Raw genomic sequence first — 21,560 nt, forward strand, 5'->3', positions numbered from 1 at the left:
GTGACAGTACGATCTGACTATGTCAGACCCAGCGGACAGTCCGGACGAGATTGGGGAGGAGCTGCAACGGATCAGTCGGCTCATGGCGCGCATCTGTGGGTGCACGGACCCCAGAGTGGTGTCCACTGGGTTGGAGGCCATTGACGCCATCCTTCAGAAGGCGCCACAGCTCCGGCAGTTTCCCCAGCTTTTTGAGGTGTTCGACTCTCTGGCCCCCCTGAAGGAGGAGCTTCGCGCCCGCGCGCTGGCCCAGAGGGTGTTAAACGCCGCCTCCGCACCTACGACTCAGACTCGTAAACGGTTGTCGTTGTCGTCGTCGCCGCTGCCTCGCGAGCCGGAGGCAGTCAGAGTAGGGACTCTGAGGCTCACCGCTGCACCGCCATCGACTCACAGTTCGTCTCCGCCACTGTCAAGCTGCACAGCCCAGCGCACCAAGATGGTGGAGGCCACAGATTTCGACGACGATGAGTGACAGCAGGTATTGCTAGCTTTACGGGAGGACGAGCTTCGTTGGAAGCCCTGGCTCATTTCGGAGGAGGAACTCACAACTGTTGCACCGCCTCGGACCAGCCGCTCGCCCTCTCCACCCCGCTCGGACTTTACTTCACCTGCCTCTTTTCTGGCAAGGATGTGGGCGGACAACGAGGAGATCGCTGCCACATCACCCTCTGCTTCGGTGGCTTCAGCATCCATCCTTCCAGAAAGAACCGGCGTCAGCGCCGCCGTCGCACCGCGCTACCCCCGGGGGTGAGTGACTGTGTGTCTGCGTCTCATAATCCTTTTATAGAGAGGAGCGAGATGTGCATTGATTCGCCGGGGCCGGAAACTATGACTGAATCGTGTTCTGAGACTGACAGTACAGTGTTTAGTTGTTTAGAAAGACCTACTACGGAAATCATGGAGTCCGGCCTCTGTGAGCGGCAGCAAGCAGCTTGCACCCACGTAGAGGAGGAGCTCCGGGGAAAGCCGTGGCTCACCCCCGATTGTCAGCACATCTTTCGGGGAACACGCCTGGCTCTCGGGGGCCCTCGGAGCTGCCAGGGTCTGCCACCCCTCACTTCCCCAACAGCCAATGCTTCAGCCTCAGTGGTTTCTTCAAAGAAGAGGCGACATCCACGTCGCCGCAGCAGCTGGAGGTTGGTGGAACTCTCGTTTCCTCTCGGACTCCGTTAATAATAGAGGTTAGTGACAATCTTTCGCCTCAAAGTCTTCCTAAGTTGCTGGAATGTGACTGTCATGAAGGGTTCGCAGACGCTCCAGAGATAAAGACAATTTCTACATGTGCTGGAGGAGCGATATCGACCCAGTGCTCCTCAACACCACCCATTCTCTTAATAAACGATGAAAGTATTGATCACGAGCTCATGTTTGGTGTGAAGGGTGGTGATATAACCTCTGGTCATGAGCGGTGTGACTTAAATAATGACACCCTGTCTGTACCCGGTGATCAACTTGACTGTTCCTCAGCTCATTCATCTTGTGACTCTACTACTTGCTATGAATTGTGTAAGACCAAATTATTAGGTAAACCAGAGGAGAACAATTCAAAGCAACCTCTGAGTGATGCTCTCACTCCTGTACTCAACAAGCACAATTCACCTGAGTTTTGTGTTCCAGGTCAAGAGAACAGTAATGGGAATGTGGTTTATGTTCTGAACTCTAAAAGTGAATTGTGCCCCCCAGAAGAAGATGGGGGACATATGTCTGAACCATGTAGCTCCAGCACCCCTCAGGGCGCAGTGAATGCTGAGGCTGAGATCTGGGCCTCCGATACTGTCTCTAATGATCATGTTTTACCTTCAGTTTGTGTAAATTTGGAATCATGTTCTTTTGTTTCTAAATCATTTCAGGATGGGGTGTTGGTTGGGAGTGCTACTGATATAGTAAGCTCACAGTCTGCACCACCACTGGCAGCCACAGCTCTATTAGACTCTGTGTTAGCTGCACCTCCATTCATAGATGACTCAGAGTCTCTGTCTAAGTCAGCTTCTGGTGGGGGGCTAGCTGGGGAATGCAGGCCTGAGACTGCCAAATACCAGGCCGAGCCGCATGATTCCTGTCAGTCAGAGCGTAATGAGGCTTCAATCCCCTCTGACAGCGTCACTTTTGATTTGTTTGTGCCTAATGTGGTCTCTGCTAAAGCTAATGGCTCTGTCAAACCAATCACAGAAGAGTTTATTCAGACTCTTGGCGTTAACCTAGTGCCAGCCATCCCATCAGAAGTAAGTGTAACTGCAGTATGTGTAAGCACAGACTCTGATCAGGTTACAAGTCCACCACATGACTGCAAAATGAACGTGAATGAGTCTTCTTTAACCAGTTGTGCCGACTTAATGGATGTCCAGGAACCTAGCCATGAACTGATTAATCATGTTTCTATGAACGGTTCAGTTATACATGCAGCTCATGTGGTCGAACTAGCCCCTTTGGTGACTGAAACCCTGTCACAGGTGGAGACTGTCACAGGAAGACAACGTGACGTTTCTTCAGAGGAAATGAACTGTACTGAGAGCCTTGGGGGTCCAACTTTCGAACAGGGTTTTTCCATAACAGTTAACTTGCTTGCTAAGAATGGCGAAACTTCCGCTAGAGCTGATGCAGAGACTGTTACTGATTCTGGGCAATATTATGGGGTAGATGCTGCCTGTGTGTCCAAGATTAATCTATGTAATTCTGGTGAGGGTGAGGCAGCCAATCTGAGTTTGTGTTTTTCTGCTTCTGAGTTAAAAGAACCAAAGACTGAGACTAAAGACTCTGTCTTTATGTTTGTGAAGGAAAATGAAAATATGAATTTGGACAAGACCTCTGAAAGGAACACACACATAGTACTTGGCTGTGACACCACTTTTTCTCAGACTGCCATGGACATTTCTGTTCTGGGTTCTGAACCACACGGTGAACAAATAAATAATGTTTGCAGGGGCGATCTGGTGGGAAATGAATTGTGTGATGTTACATTAAATTTCCCAGAGAGTCAGCGGCATCTTTCTTCTGCCAGAGTAACGGCTCAGCCCCCTGTTCAGCTCTGTTTTGCCAGGGGTCTCCATAACTGCTCATCCTGCATCTGTAGCTGGATGCCTGGGTGTGCCACCTCGGCACCTTGCAGCACCCCCGCTGCTTCATGCCTTGTCAGCTGGAGGGCCCGAGGAGCCCATCCAGCCACCACCTGCTCTACCACCTGCGACTCCGTTGCCTGCAGCACCTACGCCGTCGCCTGGTCCAGCTTCTGCTCCGCCTACGCCGTCGCCTGGTCCAGCTCCGGCTGCCACTTCCGCTCCGCCTGGTCCAGCTCCGGCTGCCACGCCACCTCGGGATCGCCGGCCACTTTCCAGGCCGGCCGCCGGACGTCATTGGTGTCGTGGACGGCCTCCTGATCTGTTGCTGCAGTCTTCCTCACGGCCGGCCTCCGGACCTGTTTTACTTTGGACTCCTGTGCTGCCGCCCGCACGGTCGGCCCCCTGAACTTTTTGAGGCTCGTATTGGCTTTAGTTTGATTTTGTCAGTTTTCCTGGACTCTCACTCCTTGTTTTTGGTTGGTCTACCTCATTCTTCACACCGGCGCACCCCGCCGTGACAAGTGGTTGTTTCCACATTTATGAAAATCAAGGTTAGTTGAATTGAATACTAACTGCGTGCTGATGAAACATGCACCCGCATGTCTGTGACACCAGTTACACGCTTGCATGTTTTCTCATAGGACCTGTAACCCCAGAGTTAAACAGTGGTGGCACTGATGATGAATTTTCATGTTTAATTGTTTTTTCCTTTTTATTTGGAGCAGTTTTAAACATCTATTAATGGGCCAAAAACGATTTGCTTCTGTACAATGCAGCGAAAAGATACATTTCAATTTCTAAGGGCAGGTTATTTGTGTTGCACAAACAGAAGCTAAATTGAGAGAACACTGGTGATCATTCCACTTCTTTTCTTTATTCACGTTGGTGTGACCACAGTGCTGATCTTTTCCATCGTTGTTTGGTTGTCCAGCACTCCAGTAGACAAAACTCACTGCACAACCATCAGACCACATCCATCTGCCTTCTTTATGGATGTCACTCAGTCCAATCCAGGTCCATCGCTCAGCATGGTCAAAGTTCTTAATTAATGATTTAACAAACTCTTCTTCCTCCCTGCTGTGGATAGACACCAGGTTGGCTCGCTGTGACACACAGTAGAGCTCTGCATCAGCCCAGCTCATGTGTGTGGCCACATATTTGTAGCAGCGGCCATTGAAGCTGTACCAGAACGGGGGACAGCTTCCACGCAGTAGTTGAACTCTGTGGTCATCTGAAGAAGACACAGCAGTCAGAGCTCGATGAAAAACAAATAACTGTTTTTGTCAGTGTGACTGACATTTTTTTTCTTTGATCTAACCTCTGAAGAACATCAGAAAAGCACGTCTGCACAGCTGACATGGTGAAAGTTAAAAAAATGCAGAGAAATAAGCTGCTCTTATTACGTTTATTAGCAGGTCTTTATCATAACTCTACAGAATAGTAGAACTTATCTGACACGGGGGGAAAAAAAGATCTATGTTACAATGAAACACCAAGAATTTTGTATCACTGACTGCTGAAACAGACAACAGAAAATCTTGGAGTATTTGACTAAATTGTGATTAAGATAATAAAAAAAACCCCCACAAAAATAAAGTTAAATAAAGGAGGGGAAGGAAGAGTCAGAATATAGGATGGTTACCATGTTGTAGCTTCACTTCACTGCCGTCAGAAGGAGACTCAGAAGGAGCACCCAGAGCCAGACTGAACAAGAAGAGGAGCAAGATCATGTTGGAGCTTTAAGTCTCAACCTTTGATGAAGAGCTGCTGAAGCTTCTTTGTACAGGATTTCTGCAGAGAGGTGGAGCTGCTTTCTTTTATAGCTGCCTGAGAGGGAGTTTTCACCGATCACTGTGATATCATTGACCAAATGGAACAAAACTCTCCACAGTAAACATCACTAACACCAGGCAGTAAACACCATCAGATTCTAAAGAAATTAATAATTGCTGAACAGCCACGTCCTCCTGGCAGACTCAGAAGAACGTGACTGTATTTGCTGTAATTCTGCATTCATGATATGATCAAAGGCCTTTTCAGCATAATGATTAAACAAACATGAAAGGTCAGAGTTGTAACAAGAAGACAGCAGCTCACAAGCTCTAGTTATGGCCTTCTCTAATAAACAAATGTAGAACAAATACTCAACGTTAAAGAGGACTCAGCACCCAGAGTCACCCAAACAACCTATTGCTGTGCAACACTTTCATTTTATCAATTTAAAGTGATCCAGAAAAACAAACAAACAAACAAACAAACAAATGCATGATGAAAATCTGTTTAATATAGTATTACAGAGTCCTTAAATTTCAGTACTCCAGCCTTGCCCTTCTGTACTTCTAATATGTTTAATTAATAAACACATTAATTAGGATATATTAATATTAACATTGCTAAATTTATTGTGGAGGGACGCTACATGCCAACATAACATCAGGTTAACTGTCTAATGTTGAATTAGCGTCTTGGTTTCTAAACACAGGCATTGCGTTTTACACAAACAGAGGGATAACCACCAGAGCATGGTTCGTCATTCCACTTCTTAACAGGACCAAAGTTGTTTTGCACACAGTGTTCGTTTTTTCCCAGGTTGTTTGGCTCGCCTGTAAGCCAGTTAAAAAAGCGTACCACAGAGCCATCAGACCACATCCATCTGCCCTCTCTGTGAACATCACTGAGTCCAATCCAAGAGGCTCTCTGAGCAGGATCAAAGTTCCTGATCAAGGATCTGACAAAGTTCTCTTCCTCCATGTTGTGGATGGACACCAGGTTGGCTCCCTGTGACAAACAGTGGAACTCTGCATCAGACCAGCTCATCGGTGTAGCTACATACGTATAGCAGCGGCCGTTGAAGCTCCACCAGAACGTTGGACAGTTTCCATGCTGCAGCTTCACTGCTCGGTCATCTGAAAAAGACAGAAACAAGAAGAGGAAAAAGATCATGATTTGTTTTTTAGTAACAGAAGAAACCTGAAGAGACCTGGTGTCAGGCTGCTTTTCTGTATGTACTTCAGGGAATACAAAGAAACATTACATATTAGCTTCACTGCATCAGCTCCCTGCTAAATCCAGATTAAAATTTAAAATCCTTCTCCTCACATACAAGGTATTAAATACTCAGGCTACGTCTTATTTTAAGAGCAATGGAGTACTTTGCTCTCAGACTGCTGGTTTACTTGTGGTTTTGAGGTTAATTAAAAGTAGAATGGGAGGCAGAGCCTTCCGCTTTAAGCCTCCTCTAATGTGTAATCAGCCATTTTGGATTAAGGACACAGATAATCAATAATCTACTTTTAATATTAAGCTTTTCTTTTTGATGAGGCCTAAAGTTCCACCAGTCACAGCAAATGGCTGCTCCTGTCTGAGCCTGGTTCTGCTGGAGGTTTGAAACGTGGAACCAAATTAATGCATGTATCCCCAATTACACTAACACATATTTATCCTGAGCAAAACAAAACAAGAAACATGATAAAGGTGCATTTAAAATCTATTATTTGCTAAATAATATTAAAAAGACAAAAAAAAATGCACAAAAAAAAGTTACCAAGTTGGAGCTTTACTTCATTTTCATCAGAAGGAGACTCAGAAGGAGCACCCAGAGCCAGACCGAGCAGGAAGAGGAGCAAGATCATGTTGGAGCTTTAAGTCTCAAAGTGTGATGAGGAGCTGCTGAAGCTTCTTTGTACAGGATGTTCAGATTTCTGCAGAGAGTTGGAGCTGCTTTCTTTTATAGCTGCCTGAGAGGGTGTTTTCACCCCACTCTAAACAATAACACTAAAAATGAGCCAGAAAAATACATCAAATTCCAATGAACTGAGCTGATGTGTAATTTATGTTTATGGTACCACAAAGCTATATCAGCATAATGATTAATCAAACAGGGTGAATCAGATCTCTAACAGGAAGGACCAAATAGAAACTCCTGAGCTGCTCCAGTAAACAAAGACAGATTGAACTCTCCCTCTCAGAAGGATCCTCTCTATGTAGTCAACCCAGACAGAGATATGTGACTCTGCTATGGCAGCCAGTAAAGTTGAAGTAAATACACATTTTAAAATAAATTAAATAACATAATTCGGATCTTTGGTATATAGATGGATTTTTGAATACCATCCATCCATCCATTCGCTTCTGCTCATCCTTTTCAGGGTTGTGGGGGGCGCTGGAGCCTATCCCAGCTGTCATAGGGCGAGAGGCGGGGTACACCCTGGACAGGTCGCCAGTCTGTCACAGGGCTAACACACAGAGAGAGAGAGACAACCACTTTCCCTCCTGCATTCACACTTATGGGCAATTTAGATTAGTCACTTAACCTATCCCCACAAACTGCATGATTTTTGAATACATTTAGTCTTCATCAAGCTTTTTGTGATCTCACAATGCTTTATATAGACATCAATGGATATCAATAAACTCATTTATTATTTGATTGCATATTGAATATCGCCTGACTGCCTCTGTGCAAGTATGCAAAAGGAGAGAGACAGAAATACTTACTTTTTACTCTACGCAGTAATTATAGTAATAGTAGTAAGTACACTAATAATGTTTTCATGCATTCAGATTGATACACACCTGTTGGATATGTGTGATATTTATCATGATATCAAACCAGCTGTTAAATCCTTGTCACAAAAGCTACATGTCATTAGAAAACTCTGGCATCATGACATTGAGCAGTTTATAAAAGTATTTTTGGTCACATCTTATTAATATTAATCTGAATAATTGCAGTACCAAAAAACAGACCTGAGCTACAACAGAGAGGATGATTAATGTAGCTTTGTTTTTGGCAACAACAATAATATCCAGTCAGCCTCCCCCCTCCTTATTTCATGTTTTGGTTTGGTCCAGGTGCACGTGCTCCCAGCTGATGCTGAGCCTAGAACTGGACCTCAGCAGGAGAAAGAGACAGTAGGATGGGTCCAGTATAAGTAAGCTCTGCTTTTCAAAAAAGAAAAGCAAAACAGCTGGAAATTAAACTCATAGTGAAGTCCATATGAATGAAACTGCTTGTCTTTCCTAGTGTTTGTTAGCTTACTTCATTTCTAACAAAAGCCTCAGGACAGACATATTATTTATTTATGAGATCATCGTTGAACTTTTAGTCTTTTTTGTAAAACTCATTCAAATTCAAAGACATCACTTAACTGCTTATTGACACGTGTTGAGCTCTGGCCTTTTCCAGAGAACTTCACTGTTTGTTTTTATGAGTATTTATTGATTTATTATATTATAAAATCACATCATCAGCAAAATGCTTAACAGAATAGGTTACTATACCAGGAAGAGGAAATAGAAGTGTGCGATCATTCTCAGTAAACAAATCCAAAACAAACCTTGTGCACACTTTTTATTGCAGTGAACACATATAAATGAAGTGATTGTGGCCGGCCTGTTCAGAGTCAATAAAAAAGAAAGACTGTCTATGTAACTGTAAGAGTTATACACTTAATCACTCTATACATGTCTATATGCTAAGTTATACAATTAATCTTTAATTTTTGTTTTTACTTTGCCACTTTATTTACAGCTTGTACAAATGTTTAAATGCCCTTGTGTCTGTTACATTTTTTAAATAAACCAAACTAAACAAAAAGATTGCAGTAAATAGACTTTTAAACTAAAGCAGATCATAACCACTGCTGTGCCAGCTAGGCTGTCCTGCAGATATTTGACACTCATGTGGGGGGTTTGTGTCGCTTTCTACCCTAAATTGTGAAGTTCAGCCTTAAAACTTTCTTCATCTTCCAGCTTTCATCTTAACTCCCACCTTATTGGTTTAAGTTTTTTTAAATAACATTTCTTACAATGAAAATTGACAGTTGGAGGTGCATTTCTATCTTTTTATAGCCTTTCAGTGGTTTTATTTAAATTATTTTTAAAATGACATGTCTGACCGTGGTTTGTATAGACAGAGGTCTTTAGTGACTCTATGTTGGCCTCCTACTCATTTTGATGAGGCTTTACTGTTATAAAAAAAGGAGAGTGGAGAGCTCACATTTTAAGATCTGATCTAAAGGTTCCACTTTGCCAAGAAGGACCTTTATGATACAATAAAACTACAACAAAGTGCAGGTACTAGGGCAGTAGTATTTAGTTACCTGAAAACATTCCTACAATCAAATTTTAGATTGTAGTAACACACATTCATCTGCCTATAAGATTTAACTGCTCATTAACCGAGGGAACCAGAATACAGTTCAGGATCCTTCCAGCCCACTTTAACCGCTGGTCATATTTAACATAAGCTTGAAAAACAGTCAAACTTCTTCTTTGGATGTTACCTTTACAGGCTGTGGCTGTAGACACTCACTGCTGTACCTCTCTCCTCACCTCCTCAGTGATATTATTCTGTGTGTGTTTTTTAGGATGAAGCCAAACTATAGATCTTAACTACATTAGAGTTTTTTCTGGTAACGATAAAGGTAGATGTGAATAATCTCCATTTGTCTCCTTTTGTAATACTTAGTGTTTATTAAATACTACTCATGAAATGTGATTACTGATGTTGCAGACATGTGTCTCGTAACCCCAGAGATACACAATGGAGGCACTGATCATGAGTTTTTATTTATAGCTTTTCAGTTCTTTTACTTTAGAGCAGTTTTAACTATTTATTTGTTCACCTAAAACAGTCTTTGCTTTCATAATTTTGACATTGAAACGATGAGTAAATATTCCCTTTGAGTGCAGCTGCCAGTGGTTGTTTCCACATTTATGAAAATCAAGGTTCGTGGAATTTTGTGACTTTTGCACAAACACACTAAAGACAGACAGCATCAACAGTGCAGGGAAAATGTAAATTTTAGTTTCTGAGTGCAGCTTATCCATACTGCACAAACAGAAGGTAAAATGACAGAACATGGGCAGTCATTCCACTTCTTTGTGTCAGTTGTGTGGTTGTCCTGCATCCCAGTAGACAAAATCTACTGCACAACCATCAGACCACATCCAGCTGCCTTCTTTATGGAGGTCAGTAAGGTTTTGAGGAAAAAAATAAACATTTTTATAGCACAGTCTTTAAAGGATTTTATTTCTTCATCTCAGAGTTGAAGTGATTGACTGTTCATGTAAATGGACTGGTTCTTACAGAGTGCTTTACACAACTTGTTTATTCACCCAATCACACAAGCACTTTTTCCTAAGCGCTTCCTAACAGACATTAACACAGCATTCACAGTCTGATGGATGCATCAGAGAGCAACATGGGTTAGTAATTTGCCCAAGAATATTTGGTATGCAGACTGGAGCAGAGTGGGATCAATCAACTAACATTCTGGTTAGTAGATGGCCTGCTCTCCCACCTGAGCTACAGCCACCAAAACGCTGCCAAATGTGGAAACATGATTGTTAAAATCAATGTGTTTTGTGCAGTTGAGCCTGTGTGATTAAAAAATGCCCTCACTGTTTGAGAACTGCATGAAAACTTTTCTCCTGTGATAATTGAGCCAAATCGATTGATAAAAACTGTAATTAGACTTGAAGTTATTCTGGGAAGATCAATGAGGAGGTGCATTTTCTACATTCATCCTTATTTGAAATACTAACTGCGTGCTAATGAAACATGCAAGCGCATGTCTGTGACACCAGTTACACGCTTGCATGTTTTCTCATAGGACCTGTAACCCCAGAGTTAAACAGTGGTGGCACTGATGATGAATTTTCATGTTTAATTGTTTTTTCCTTTTTATTTGGAGCAGTTTTAAACATCTATTAATGGGCCAAAAACGATTTGCTTCTGTACAATGCAGCGAAAAGATACATTTCAATTTCTAAGGGCAGGTTATTTGTGTTGCACAAACAGAAGCTAAATTGAGAGAACACTGGTGATCATTCCACTTCTTTACTTCACGCACGTTAGTGTGAACACAGTGCTCTTTTGTTCCACTGTTGTTTGGCTCGCTAGTATCCCAGTAGACAAAACTCACTGCACAACCATCAGACCACATCCATCTGCCTTCTTTATGGATGTCACTCAGTCCAATCCAGGTCCATCGCTCAGCATGGTCAAAGTTCTTAATTAATGATTTAACAAACTCTTCTTCCTCCCTGCTGTGGATAGACACCAGGTTGGCTCGCTGTGACACACAGTAGAGCTCTGCATCAGCCCAGCTCATGTGTGTGGCCACATATTTGTAGCAGCGGCCATTGAAGCTGTACCAGAACGGGGGACAGTTTCCATGCAGTAGTTGAACTCTGTGGTCATCTGAAGAAGACACAGCAGTCAGAACTCGATGAAAAACAAATAACTGTTTTTGCCAGTGTGACTGACATTTTTTCTTTGATGTAACCTCTGAAGAACATCAGAAAAGCACGTCTGCACAGCTGACATGGTGAAAGTTAAAAAAAATGCAGAGAAATAAGCTGCTCTTATTACGTTTATTAGCAGGTCTTTATCATAACTCTACAGAATAGTAGAACTTATCTGACACGGGGGGAAAAAAAATCTATGTTACAATGAAACACCAAGAATTTTGTATCACTGACTGCTGAAACAGACAACAGAAAATCTTGGAGTATTTGACTAAATTGTGATTAAGATAATAAAAAAAACCCCCACAAAAATAAAGTTAAATAAAGGAGGGGAAGGAAGAGTCAGAATATAGGATGGTTACCATGTTGTAGCTTCACTTCACTGCCGTCAGAAGGAGACTCAGAAGGAGCACCCAGAGCCAGACTGAACAAGAAGAGGAGCAAGATCATGTTGAAGCTTTAAGTCTCAACCTTTGATGAGGAGCTGCTGAAGCTTCTTTGTACAGGATTTCTGCAGAGAGGTGGAGCTGCTTTCTTTTATAGCTGCCTGAGAGGGTGTTTTCACTGATCACTGTGATATCATTGACCAAATGGAACAAAACTCTCAACTGTAAACATCACTAACACCGGCCAGTAAACACCATCAGATTCTAAAGAAATTAATAATTGCTGAACAGCCACGTCCTCCTGGCAGACTCAGAAGAACGTGACTGTTTTTGTAGTAATAGGATAATAATATACAAAGGCAGAACAAATTCTCAACATTAAAGAGGACTGAGCATCCAGAGCCACCCAAACAAGAAGAGGAGCAAGATCATGTTGGAGCTTTAAGTCTCAAAGATGATGAGGAGCTGCTGAAGCTTCTTTGTACAGGATGTTCAGATTCCTGCAGAGTTGGAGCTGCTTTCTTTTATAGCTGAGTGAGAGGGTCTTTTCACTGCTGGTGTGACATCACTGGGCAAATGGCTCAAAACTCTCAACTATACACAATATTTAACATAAGCCAGAAAAAAACATCAAATTTCCAACACATGAAGAAATGTTGTTTGTTTTTTGATGTGTTATTTATATTTATTGTGTCATAAAGGCGTTATCAGCACAATGACTAATCAAACAGGACAGTTCAGAGCTCTAACAGGTAAAAACTCCTGAGTTGCTCCATTAAACAAAGACAGAATGAACTCCACACAATCAAGAGGATCCTCTCTTAGTACTGGACCCAGAGATATGTGACTCTCCTATGGCAGTAAATGACAAAATAGATCAACTATTAGCACCTTTGGTTTAGTAGAATTACTTCACTGTTTGTTTGTCTGAATAATTATGGTTTTACTATATTATAAAATCACATTATCAGCAAAAAGAAAACAGATAAATGACTGTACCAGGAAGAGGAAACAGAAGATTGTGATCTTTCCAGTTAAAAATACAAAACAAACCCTGTTTAGTTTTTTTTTTTTTCATTTAAAAAAGACTGTGTGTTAATTCTTTTTTTACTTTTCCACTTTGAGATATTTACCTTGTATAAAAATGTCTAAGCACTCTTGTGTCTGTTACAATTGTAAAGCAGCCAAAATAAAACCCCTGCAGTAACCAGACTAATCTAAAAGCAGATCATTACCACTGCTGTGTCAGCTACACTGTCCTGCAGATATTTGGCACTCATGTGAGAGGTTTGTGTGATCGTCTTAAAGCTTTGTTCATCTGAGCTTCCACCATATCTCTTTACTGAAGTTTCCTGATAACATTTCTAACAGTGGAAACTGACATTTGGAAGTGAACCTCTATCTTTTTATAGCCTTCAAGTGGTTTGTACAGTGGCTTGTAAAAGTATTCGGCCCCCTTGAACTTTTCCACATTTTGTCACATTACAGCCACAAACATGAATCAATTTTATTGGAATTCCACATGAAAGACCAACACAAAGTGGTGTACACGTGAGAAGTGGAACAAAAATCATACATGATTCCAAATATTTTTTACAAATAAATAACTGAAAAGTGGGGTGTGTGGGGGTTAACCCTAACCCTAACACTTATTTTAAAGGTACACTTTTATAAATTCAACATGATGTCACAAACTTTGCATATAATTTAAGACCAGTTTCATTAATATACTCTGGATTGCATCAGAAATGAATCTTCTATTATTAATTTTATTAAAGGACAAAACACACCAATGCCATTTACTGAGAAAGTTTCACAGACAGGTAGAGATGGCAGTAGAGGGAAGGCCCTTTTTGTCATTAAGCTGTGTGTGAATCATAAAATCAGATATAGCTACCTAGCATTAACCGGTTGGCCAACCATAAATACTAAAGCAACAGATTTCATGATGTACACATGCTAATACAAGTCACTCTCTAGTGTCTGCAAACAGCTGAACAGATGTGCTTGTAGTGATTATTTATTGTCTTCTATTGAACAGCTGTTCCTGGAGATAATTTGTCTCAGTTTACGAGCCATATTGACACAGTCAGCAGAAGAACAGGTCAGTGCTCCGCTGCTGTTCTCAAATGTTAAACTAGAAGTGTACTTGAACTTCATGAGTCAGACTCACTCCTTTGACTCACTTTCAGAGTCAGAGTGTTAGCTGAGAACTGTAGATCCCTAAATTGACACCCAGTGTCTTGTTTTTGTTTATAAACTTCAGAGTGGTTGTCGTAGTTGTCATAATATGAAATTGAATAAAGCTTTTGCTTTTGCACAGCTACAAAGATGATAAACAGGTCAGCAAAGAACTTCATGTCCCTTGAAGTTCTACCTAACTTAACAGTCATGTGTCACATGAATCTTAGAATAGATTTTTTTAGTAATGTGTTTCAGTTTACTACAAATAAATAACAAATATAGCCTTTTGAATACATGTTAGCAGTCTGTTAAGAGTTAGAAGAATAGTCTACAAAAAAAACCCCACATACACACTGTGTAAAACTGACACAGTTTTACAGCAGCTCGCCTGCATTCCAGTTAAAAAAGCGTACCACAGAGCCATCAGACCACATCCATCTGCCCTCTCTGTGAACATCACTGAGTCCAATCCAAGAGGCTCTCTGAGCACGATCGAAGTTCCTGATCAAGGATCTGACAAAGTTATCTTCCTCCATGTTGTGGATGGACACCAGGTTGGCTCCCTGTGACAAACAGTGGAACTCTGCATCAGACCAGCTCATCGGTGTAGCTACATACGTATAGCAGCGGCCGTTGAAGCTCCACCAGAACATGGGACAGTTTCCATGCTGCAGCTTCACTGCTCGGTCATCTGAAAAAGACAGAAACAAGAAGAGGAAAAAGATCATGATTTGTTTTTTAGTGACAGAAGAAACCTGATCTGTACTGCTAATATCCTAAAGGTGAGACCTGGTGTCAGGCTGCTTTTCTCTATGTACTTCAGGGAATACAAAGAAACATTACATATTAGCTTCTCTGCATCAGCTCCCTGCTAAATCCAGATTAAAATTTAAAATCCTTCTCCTCACATACAAGGTATTAAATACTCAGGCTACGTCTTATTTTAAGAGCAATGGAGTACTTTGCTCTCAGACTGCTGGTTTACTTGTGGTTTTGAGGTTAATTAAAAGTAGAATGGGAGGCAGAGCCTTCCGCTTTAAGCCTCCTCTAATGTGTAATCAGCCAGTTTGGATTAAGGACACAGATAATCAATAATCTACTTTTAATATTAAGCTTTTCTTTTTGATGAGGCCTAAAGTTCCACCAGTCACAGCAAATGGCTGCTCCTGTCTGAGCCTGGTTCTGCTGGAGGTTTGAAACGTGGAACCAAATTAATGCATGTATCCCCAATTATACTAACACATATTTATCCTGAGCAAAACAAAACAAGAAACATGATAAAGGTGCATTTAAAATCTATTATTTGCTAAATAATATTAAAGAGACAAAAAAAAATGCACAAAAAAAGTTACCAAGTTGGAGCTTTACTTCATTGTCATCAGAAGGAGACTCAAAAGGAGCACCCAGAGCCAGACCGAGCAGGAAGAGGAGCAAGATCATGTTGGAGCTTTAAGTCTCAAAGTGTGATGAGGAGCTGCTGAAGCTTCTTTGTACAGGATGCTCAGATTTCTGCAGAGAGTTGGAGCTGCTTTCTTTTATAGCTGCCTGAGAGGGTGTTTTCACCCCACTCTAAACAATAACACTAAAAATGAGCCAGAAAAATACATCAGAATCAGAATCAGAAAGGGTTTTATTGCCAAATGTTGAGCAGGTTTACAACATTAGGAAATTGCTGCGGTGCTTAGTGCAAACATACTGTCATATAACGCTTAAATAGACATGAAAATAAAAATAAGAATAAGAATTAAAAGTGCTAAGTAGATAGATATATACATGATATATACATGAGTGCAGGTGGTGATCAGTGCCAAACATGGAATGATGCAGTGAACACAGCGTAGGGTCATGTGTTAGTGGTGGGAACAGTCATACGGTTATTGTTCATGTGTCCAACAGCAGAGGGGAAGAAACTGTTCTTATGGCGAGAGGTCCTGGTGCGAATGGACCGGAGCCTCCTGCCTGAGGGGAGCAGGTCAAACAGACTGTGTCCGGGGTGAGAAGGGTCAGCTGAGATCCGAGCTGCACGCCTCAGTGTCCTGGAGGTGTACAGGTCCTGCAGAGATGGTGTTAGGTTTGTAGCTTGAACCTATTCGCTGGAACGTTAAGACAATATAATTACACTGCAAGCAAGACACAAGTAGGCAAACTTCTTCATGGTACTCGTGCACGGGAGAGAACCAGACAGAGCGCCGTTCCTTCGCTTGACCCCAGTAGCTCTCGTCCGTTCTCCCATATCACTGTCCTTTTATTGAGGTTACATGAATATGCATAAGTTCATTAACATATGACGTCTACATACACAAAGAGTACCTTGCGTGTGTGTGTGTGTGTGTGTGTGTGTGTGTGTGTGTGTGTGTGTGTGTGTGGACTGCTGATCAAAGGGTCAAACATCCTTGGTCAGGAAGAGGGTAGCCTCCCCCTCACCCTAGATGGTTCATCCTAGATAACATGGTGAGGAAGTCCTGCAGTTCATCTAAACAAAGAGCACTTAGACTAGAACAGACGCAACTACGTTAATCCTACCATAAAACAATAAGACACGGTATGACCTCTCATGCTCCCAAAGTGCTGTCTAATACACACAAAGTTTGCAGACTATCAAGGATCAAAACCTCTACCAATCTACAACTAATTACAAAACTCTAAGCATATATAAGTAAATATTTCTAAGCATAAATGACAATCAACAATACAAATCTAACATTTCCCCCCTTTTTGACCTTTATGCCTGAAAAGTTCCCAGGTATGAATACCTCATGTCTGACAGTTTCAATGCAAACCTTTTTATACTCAGCATATGTCAAATCACCCTAAATTACTGAAAAGGTACACAGTTCAACAAATGTATTAGCAGTTATCCCATTCATTGAGCTCATCTCATGGCAAACTGCATCTTACGAGCAACCAAAGAAATTGTTAATTTAATAGTGAAACTAAAAAAGTAACATTTTCAAAAACATCTCAGCTTGGTGATGCTTCCTCCAGGTGTGCAAATCACATGTCTCTCTGCAGAGTGGTTTGAGTTCTGCAGGGCGTCATGAATGTCTCTTCCAGTTGTTTCCATCGTTGTCCATAGGACCAGAGTCCAAATGTATGTAGAATAAACATTCAAACATACCAGTTGGTTTTGTTGTTTGTCAACATGGTTCTCAGCTATTTCCAAAGCTGCAGACCTCTCAGCACTCTAGTTTTATGGCCTCTTACCAGCCCCCATCACCTGACTTCAGACCTTCGTCTTGTGAGGGGGATATTTATGACTCCTTCATTGTCCATACTCTGCAGAAAACACCTCTGTGGAAAGGGTGCAGGGTTGTCTTACTGCTATTATGATCCCAGCAGCCTTCAGAGTGTCATCGTATGCACAGTACAGTGGCACAGCGTTAGGTGATGTTCATAGGAAAATGCTGTTATCACCACCATAGCTTCTGGTTCCTGTGCTTTTCACAGAATCATGATGTCATCCTCGAACTCCTTCTACGCTGTCGATGGAGCTTGGCACGCTCCTCATCCCCTGAGTGTTTATGTTCCAACGCTGCTGAAGGTTTAAGGCAGAGCACGTCGTACACCTTAGTCGTCTTCCTCAGCGTCAATATTGAATCTTTCATTGTATTTAAAATCTTGCTGTGGGAAGTCTCCTCTTGATTCCCTGGAAGCTTAGTAGCACAGCTCTCTGTGTGATGTCTGCTGTGCTGAAGATGATCTCTGATCCTCCTGAAGCCTCTCTCCTGGCCTCAGCTCCCATCTTGTGGACGATCCTCTCCTCTATTTTGCAGGCAGTTTCATGGTCCTTGCTGTGGCTCCAAGGTCTGATTTCATGATGGGCCCCAACCAGCTTGATCTTTGACCTCAACCACTGCCTGGTCCTGTCAGCTATGCGCTTCTCACTGGGCCTCTGAAGATTTCTCAGGAGATTACTGCTGCACCTGTATTTCCTTGCTAGGAAGACAAACTATTTGGAGAGTATGTCAACAATCATCAAACCACATTCTTTAGTTCAGTGAACTTCACTTATAGGCCATCAAAGCCTCATCTGAACATGGGTGCACCACTTGCATAGGTTTAATATTTGTAAATAAAACGGCTAATCACACAAATCACTGCAACAATAATAAAAAACATTGTTTAATGTTAATCCTTGGACCCCTCCTCTTGACGCATGGACACACCCATGCGTCAACTCACCAAACCTGGATTCCAGTCTTAAAGAAAAAGATTAGCTAGATCATATCCCAGGCAACATCAGGGCATCTCCTCCCCTGGAGCAGCACCACCCTGGACCTATAATCCTGCAATGAAAATGTTAGTGTGCTTTGCATATTAAGTTTGCTTAACACCTGGCTCTCCCAGGAGCCTGCATACACACCATCATGGCCTGGAAAACAAGATCTGGAAGTAAAATCAAACTCCATACCTGTAAACAATTGTATCATAAGGACAAGAAGCATTCAACATCAGCAAGACAAGTGTCATGTGCAGGTTTTCTCAAATCAGCAAACTACAACTATTACCCTAATTCACCTCAGACATGGATTATCCCATGTACTCTGTTAACATTAATGTAATCAGTGACTTCTCTTAAGCAAAGTCACTCCACTCATATATTATTATTATGGGTTCAAAAGTGGCCAGCAAATGAGCCCATAATAAACTATTCCATAAATACCGTAATCTCTTATTTGTTTCACCCATGTCACTTGTCCGCTTCAGCTGAATCTACTACAGCATTCTCAAAGAAACAAACATTAGCAATACACATTGACTGTGGTCAGACGGAGGTCAGACACAGGTCAACGGATTCTAGAGGTGCCATAAAAACACCATAAAGTCAACCCTAGCTGTGGAAAGAAGTAACACCAGTTCTCAACACAGGAAATTTCACACATGTTATTCACATTATCAAAGTAACCTTCACATTTTCCCATCAACACAATGCAACAGCATCACCACTCATAACCTGTAAACACAGTTTTCCTCACACATAAACCCAGAAATCCTGTAGTAGGAAAAAACATCAACCAGTTGTCCTGGTATAAATCGCATCATCAATTCACATGAAGAACCGGCATGCTGTAAGAAAAGAAAATGCAAATATTAGCGCTTGCGCAGGCGTATGCATACTTTGTCACAGTTATCTCTGTGAGCAACTCAAGCCTATGAATAACACACCTGATAAATGCACAGACACAGAAAATGGCATTTAAAAGGTTAAATCATCATGCAACCTCGAGTGTTGCTGTCATCTTTCTGCTCCTGTAAAAGGAAACACATGGGTTCATCTGCACCTTTGTCAGGTGGGGGTTAGCTTCACACAATCATGTTCAGTCAGTCAGTCAGTTATTTTAAAATTCTTACTCATTCACTCAGTGGTTCCTTCTTTTGCTAATTGTGGAAATTATCATCGCATTCGTTTCCACGCTCAGCAAAACGACGTTATTTCAAAAAGAAAAATAATTTAGACTGGATTTCCTCGTTGAATCCTTTTTGGGGGGGACTCTCATTTCCTAATTGTCCCAAATAAGTGGCTTTCTCCTGAACCCATTTTAAATGTGGAGAAACTCACTTGCAACAATTTTCTTGACGACGTGTAACGCTTTTAATTCCCGACTTGCAGATCTGCTCAAAGAAAAGAAATTCACAAGCAAAAATCAGTGCTTGTTCAAAAATGAAAAATAAAAAATAACAGAGATTATCAAACCAAACTCTCAGTGCACTGTGAAAGTATCAAAATAAAAAGGCCTTGTTAAGTCATGAGACAAACTCCTCATCATCTTCACAACAGGAGAAGAATCATCAGCTAGATTCACTCCAAACCAACCATCAACTGCACAACACACAACATAACCCTAATGTCATATTAGCTATGAGTTTAATCACCAGGTCTGTGCTCTTCACTCATTTAAGCCACAGATCTATTTTATTCAATTTTTCCTTTTTCCCTTCATCATAAAACATGTGACATGCTGTCATGCACTTCACAAAAGACGTTTGTTCTGATGTATTCAGAGTTGTGTATCTAAATACAGGATTCACTCGCACATCAAAACAGGAAACTCAGTGTTTTAGAGTCTCCACTCAACACACAACAACTCCAACACATCTCATTCACTCATACTAGAATTCAGTCACCTTTCATTAATCTAAAACCGATCAACTAATTTGCATATCAGCTATTAACCCACTAAGTTGACAGGACGACAGAAAAGCATGTTCAAAATAGTATCACAAAAGACAATTTCCCTCATACAGTAAATTACATGTGCTGCCTCAATCAAGCAGGAAGCTTCTCCCAATTTACCATTTTAACAACTAAATTTATTGTCTGATCACTGGTTGGTCAAACCAGGATCTTTTTTCCCACAAAAGTTAAACTGTTGTCCTGCAACCTGGAGAGTCAATTTTTTGCATTGGATAAATTCAGTATTTAATAACAAGTGTCTGCTAAATTGACACTATTTTAACACTGATGAAAGATAACAAGCTAATTTTCATTGCATGGGTTTGTGTTATTAGGCAGGTCTAATGCATGTCTGTGGAGCTGCATCTCCAGCAGAGCATGTTCTTAAAGCTGCCTTTCCTACACACTTCTCTGCTATTATTTAATCATTTCTTAACTAATGTGCTATGAGTCTTCATGAGTCATTTTGTGTTTGGAATTGTTAGTAGGGTTAATGCATGTTCTGCTTGTGTGTGTGTGATTTTGTATATGTTTCTATTTTCGCAATGTTTCAGACTCCGTCTCAATTTTCCAACTTAAGCAGTCAGTTTTCTTTCCCCAGGTTTGCTAACCCAAATTTTGATTTCCCACATTAAATAATTCCTATGTGTTCTCACCTAGTCTTCTCACTCTGTTGTCCTCTCACTCTTTTGTCCTCTCCCACTTCAACAGTCCCGGCAGTTCTCCTTCAGCTTTGTCCTGTCTAGTAGCTGAAGTGCTGCTGCTGCCTTCTTGGGCGACTTCTTAGCAGCTGCTGCCGGTTTCTTGGCTTTGGCCGCGGCGGGCTTCTTGGCTTTGCTCTCAGTAGCCTTGTTCATCTTGAAGGATCCGGAGGTCCTGGTGCCCTTGGTCTGCACCAGAGTGCCCTTCGCCACCAGGCTCTTGATGGCGGTCTTGACACGGGCCTTGTTCTTGTCCACATCGTAGCCTCCGGCAGCCAGAGCCTTCTTGAGAGCGGCCACAGACAGGCCGTTGCGCTCCTTGGAAGCGGCCACGGCTTTCACAATCAGCTCGCCCACGCTGAGGCCGACCTTCTTGGGCTTGGAAGTCATCGTCTTCTTCTTCTTGGCCTGAACCTCGGCGCAGGGCGCAGGGCGTGTTTATGATGGAGCCTTTCCCACCACAGCGCTGGCACGTTGAACGCATCATGAAGGGTCCATTTCTTTCATGTCGCTAGCCGCATGTGGCTTGCCCGAGTCACTCAGTCCTTTTTGAGCATTTCAACATGCTGCCGCCGCAGACCCTGGCCTCAGATCCAGCAAGTTTAGCGCGCTGATCTCCAAAAAAGTCCCGAAGGCCAGAAAGACGTCAAATAAGTGTCTCGTGCTGAGAACTCAAACAAAAACTCCTCTTCACGCTGCCATCTTGCTCGCCCCTCCGTGAAATTCAACCAATCAGACAGGAAGATGGGTTTGCTTTCTTCTTCTGCTGCTGTTTATCCACATTGCTGCTGCTTTGCTGGGA

General features: G+C 42.0%; 4 protein-coding genes across 4 annotated transcripts; all 4 read right to left on the reverse strand.

The window, feature by feature from the left end:
- Positions 1-3,853: 3,853 nt before the first annotated feature.
- Positions 3,854-4,872, reverse strand: LOC309698652 (galactose-specific lectin nattectin-like; the record flags this gene model as incomplete). Its single annotated transcript, XM_082521238.1, has 2 exons — positions 4,699-4,872; positions 3,854-4,287 (listed from the first exon to the last, which is right to left on the reverse strand). The coding sequence occupies exons 1-2, from the start codon at positions 4,784-4,786 to the stop codon at positions 3,854-3,856; spliced, it is 522 nt and encodes a 173-aa protein (XP_082377364.1). The 5' UTR covers positions 4,787-4,872.
- A 301-nt stretch (positions 4,873-5,173) lies between these two features.
- LOC309698650 (ladderlectin-like) lies at positions 5,174-6,912 on the reverse strand. The gene is made up of 2 exons (XM_082521236.1): positions 6,601-6,912; positions 5,174-5,962 (listed from the first exon to the last, which is right to left on the reverse strand). The coding sequence occupies exons 1-2, from the start codon at positions 6,686-6,688 to the stop codon at positions 5,529-5,531; spliced, it is 522 nt and encodes a 173-aa protein (XP_082377362.1). The 5' UTR covers positions 6,689-6,912; the 3' UTR covers positions 5,174-5,528.
- Positions 6,913-10,831: 3,919 nt separating this feature from the next.
- Positions 10,832-11,836, reverse strand: LOC309698651 (lactose-binding lectin l-2-like; the record flags this gene model as incomplete). Its single annotated transcript, XM_082521237.1, has 2 exons — positions 11,675-11,836; positions 10,832-11,265 (listed from the first exon to the last, which is right to left on the reverse strand). Exons 1-2 carry the CDS (start codon positions 11,760-11,762, stop codon positions 10,832-10,834), a joined length of 522 nt encoding a protein of 173 aa, XP_082377363.1. The 5' UTR covers positions 11,763-11,836.
- An 8,441-nt stretch (positions 11,837-20,277) lies between these two features.
- On the reverse strand, positions 20,278-21,560 carry LOC309699177 (histone H1-like). The gene has a single exon (XM_082522065.1). It carries the CDS (start codon positions 21,146-21,148, stop codon positions 20,762-20,764), a length of 387 nt encoding a protein of 128 aa, XP_082378191.1. The 5' UTR covers positions 21,149-21,560; the 3' UTR covers positions 20,278-20,761.

This window comes from Aulonocara stuartgranti (genome assembly GCF_965226115.1).
Source record: "Aulonocara stuartgranti genome assembly, chromosome: 22".
Lineage (NCBI taxonomy): Eukaryota > Metazoa > Chordata > Actinopteri > Cichliformes > Cichlidae > Aulonocara > Aulonocara stuartgranti.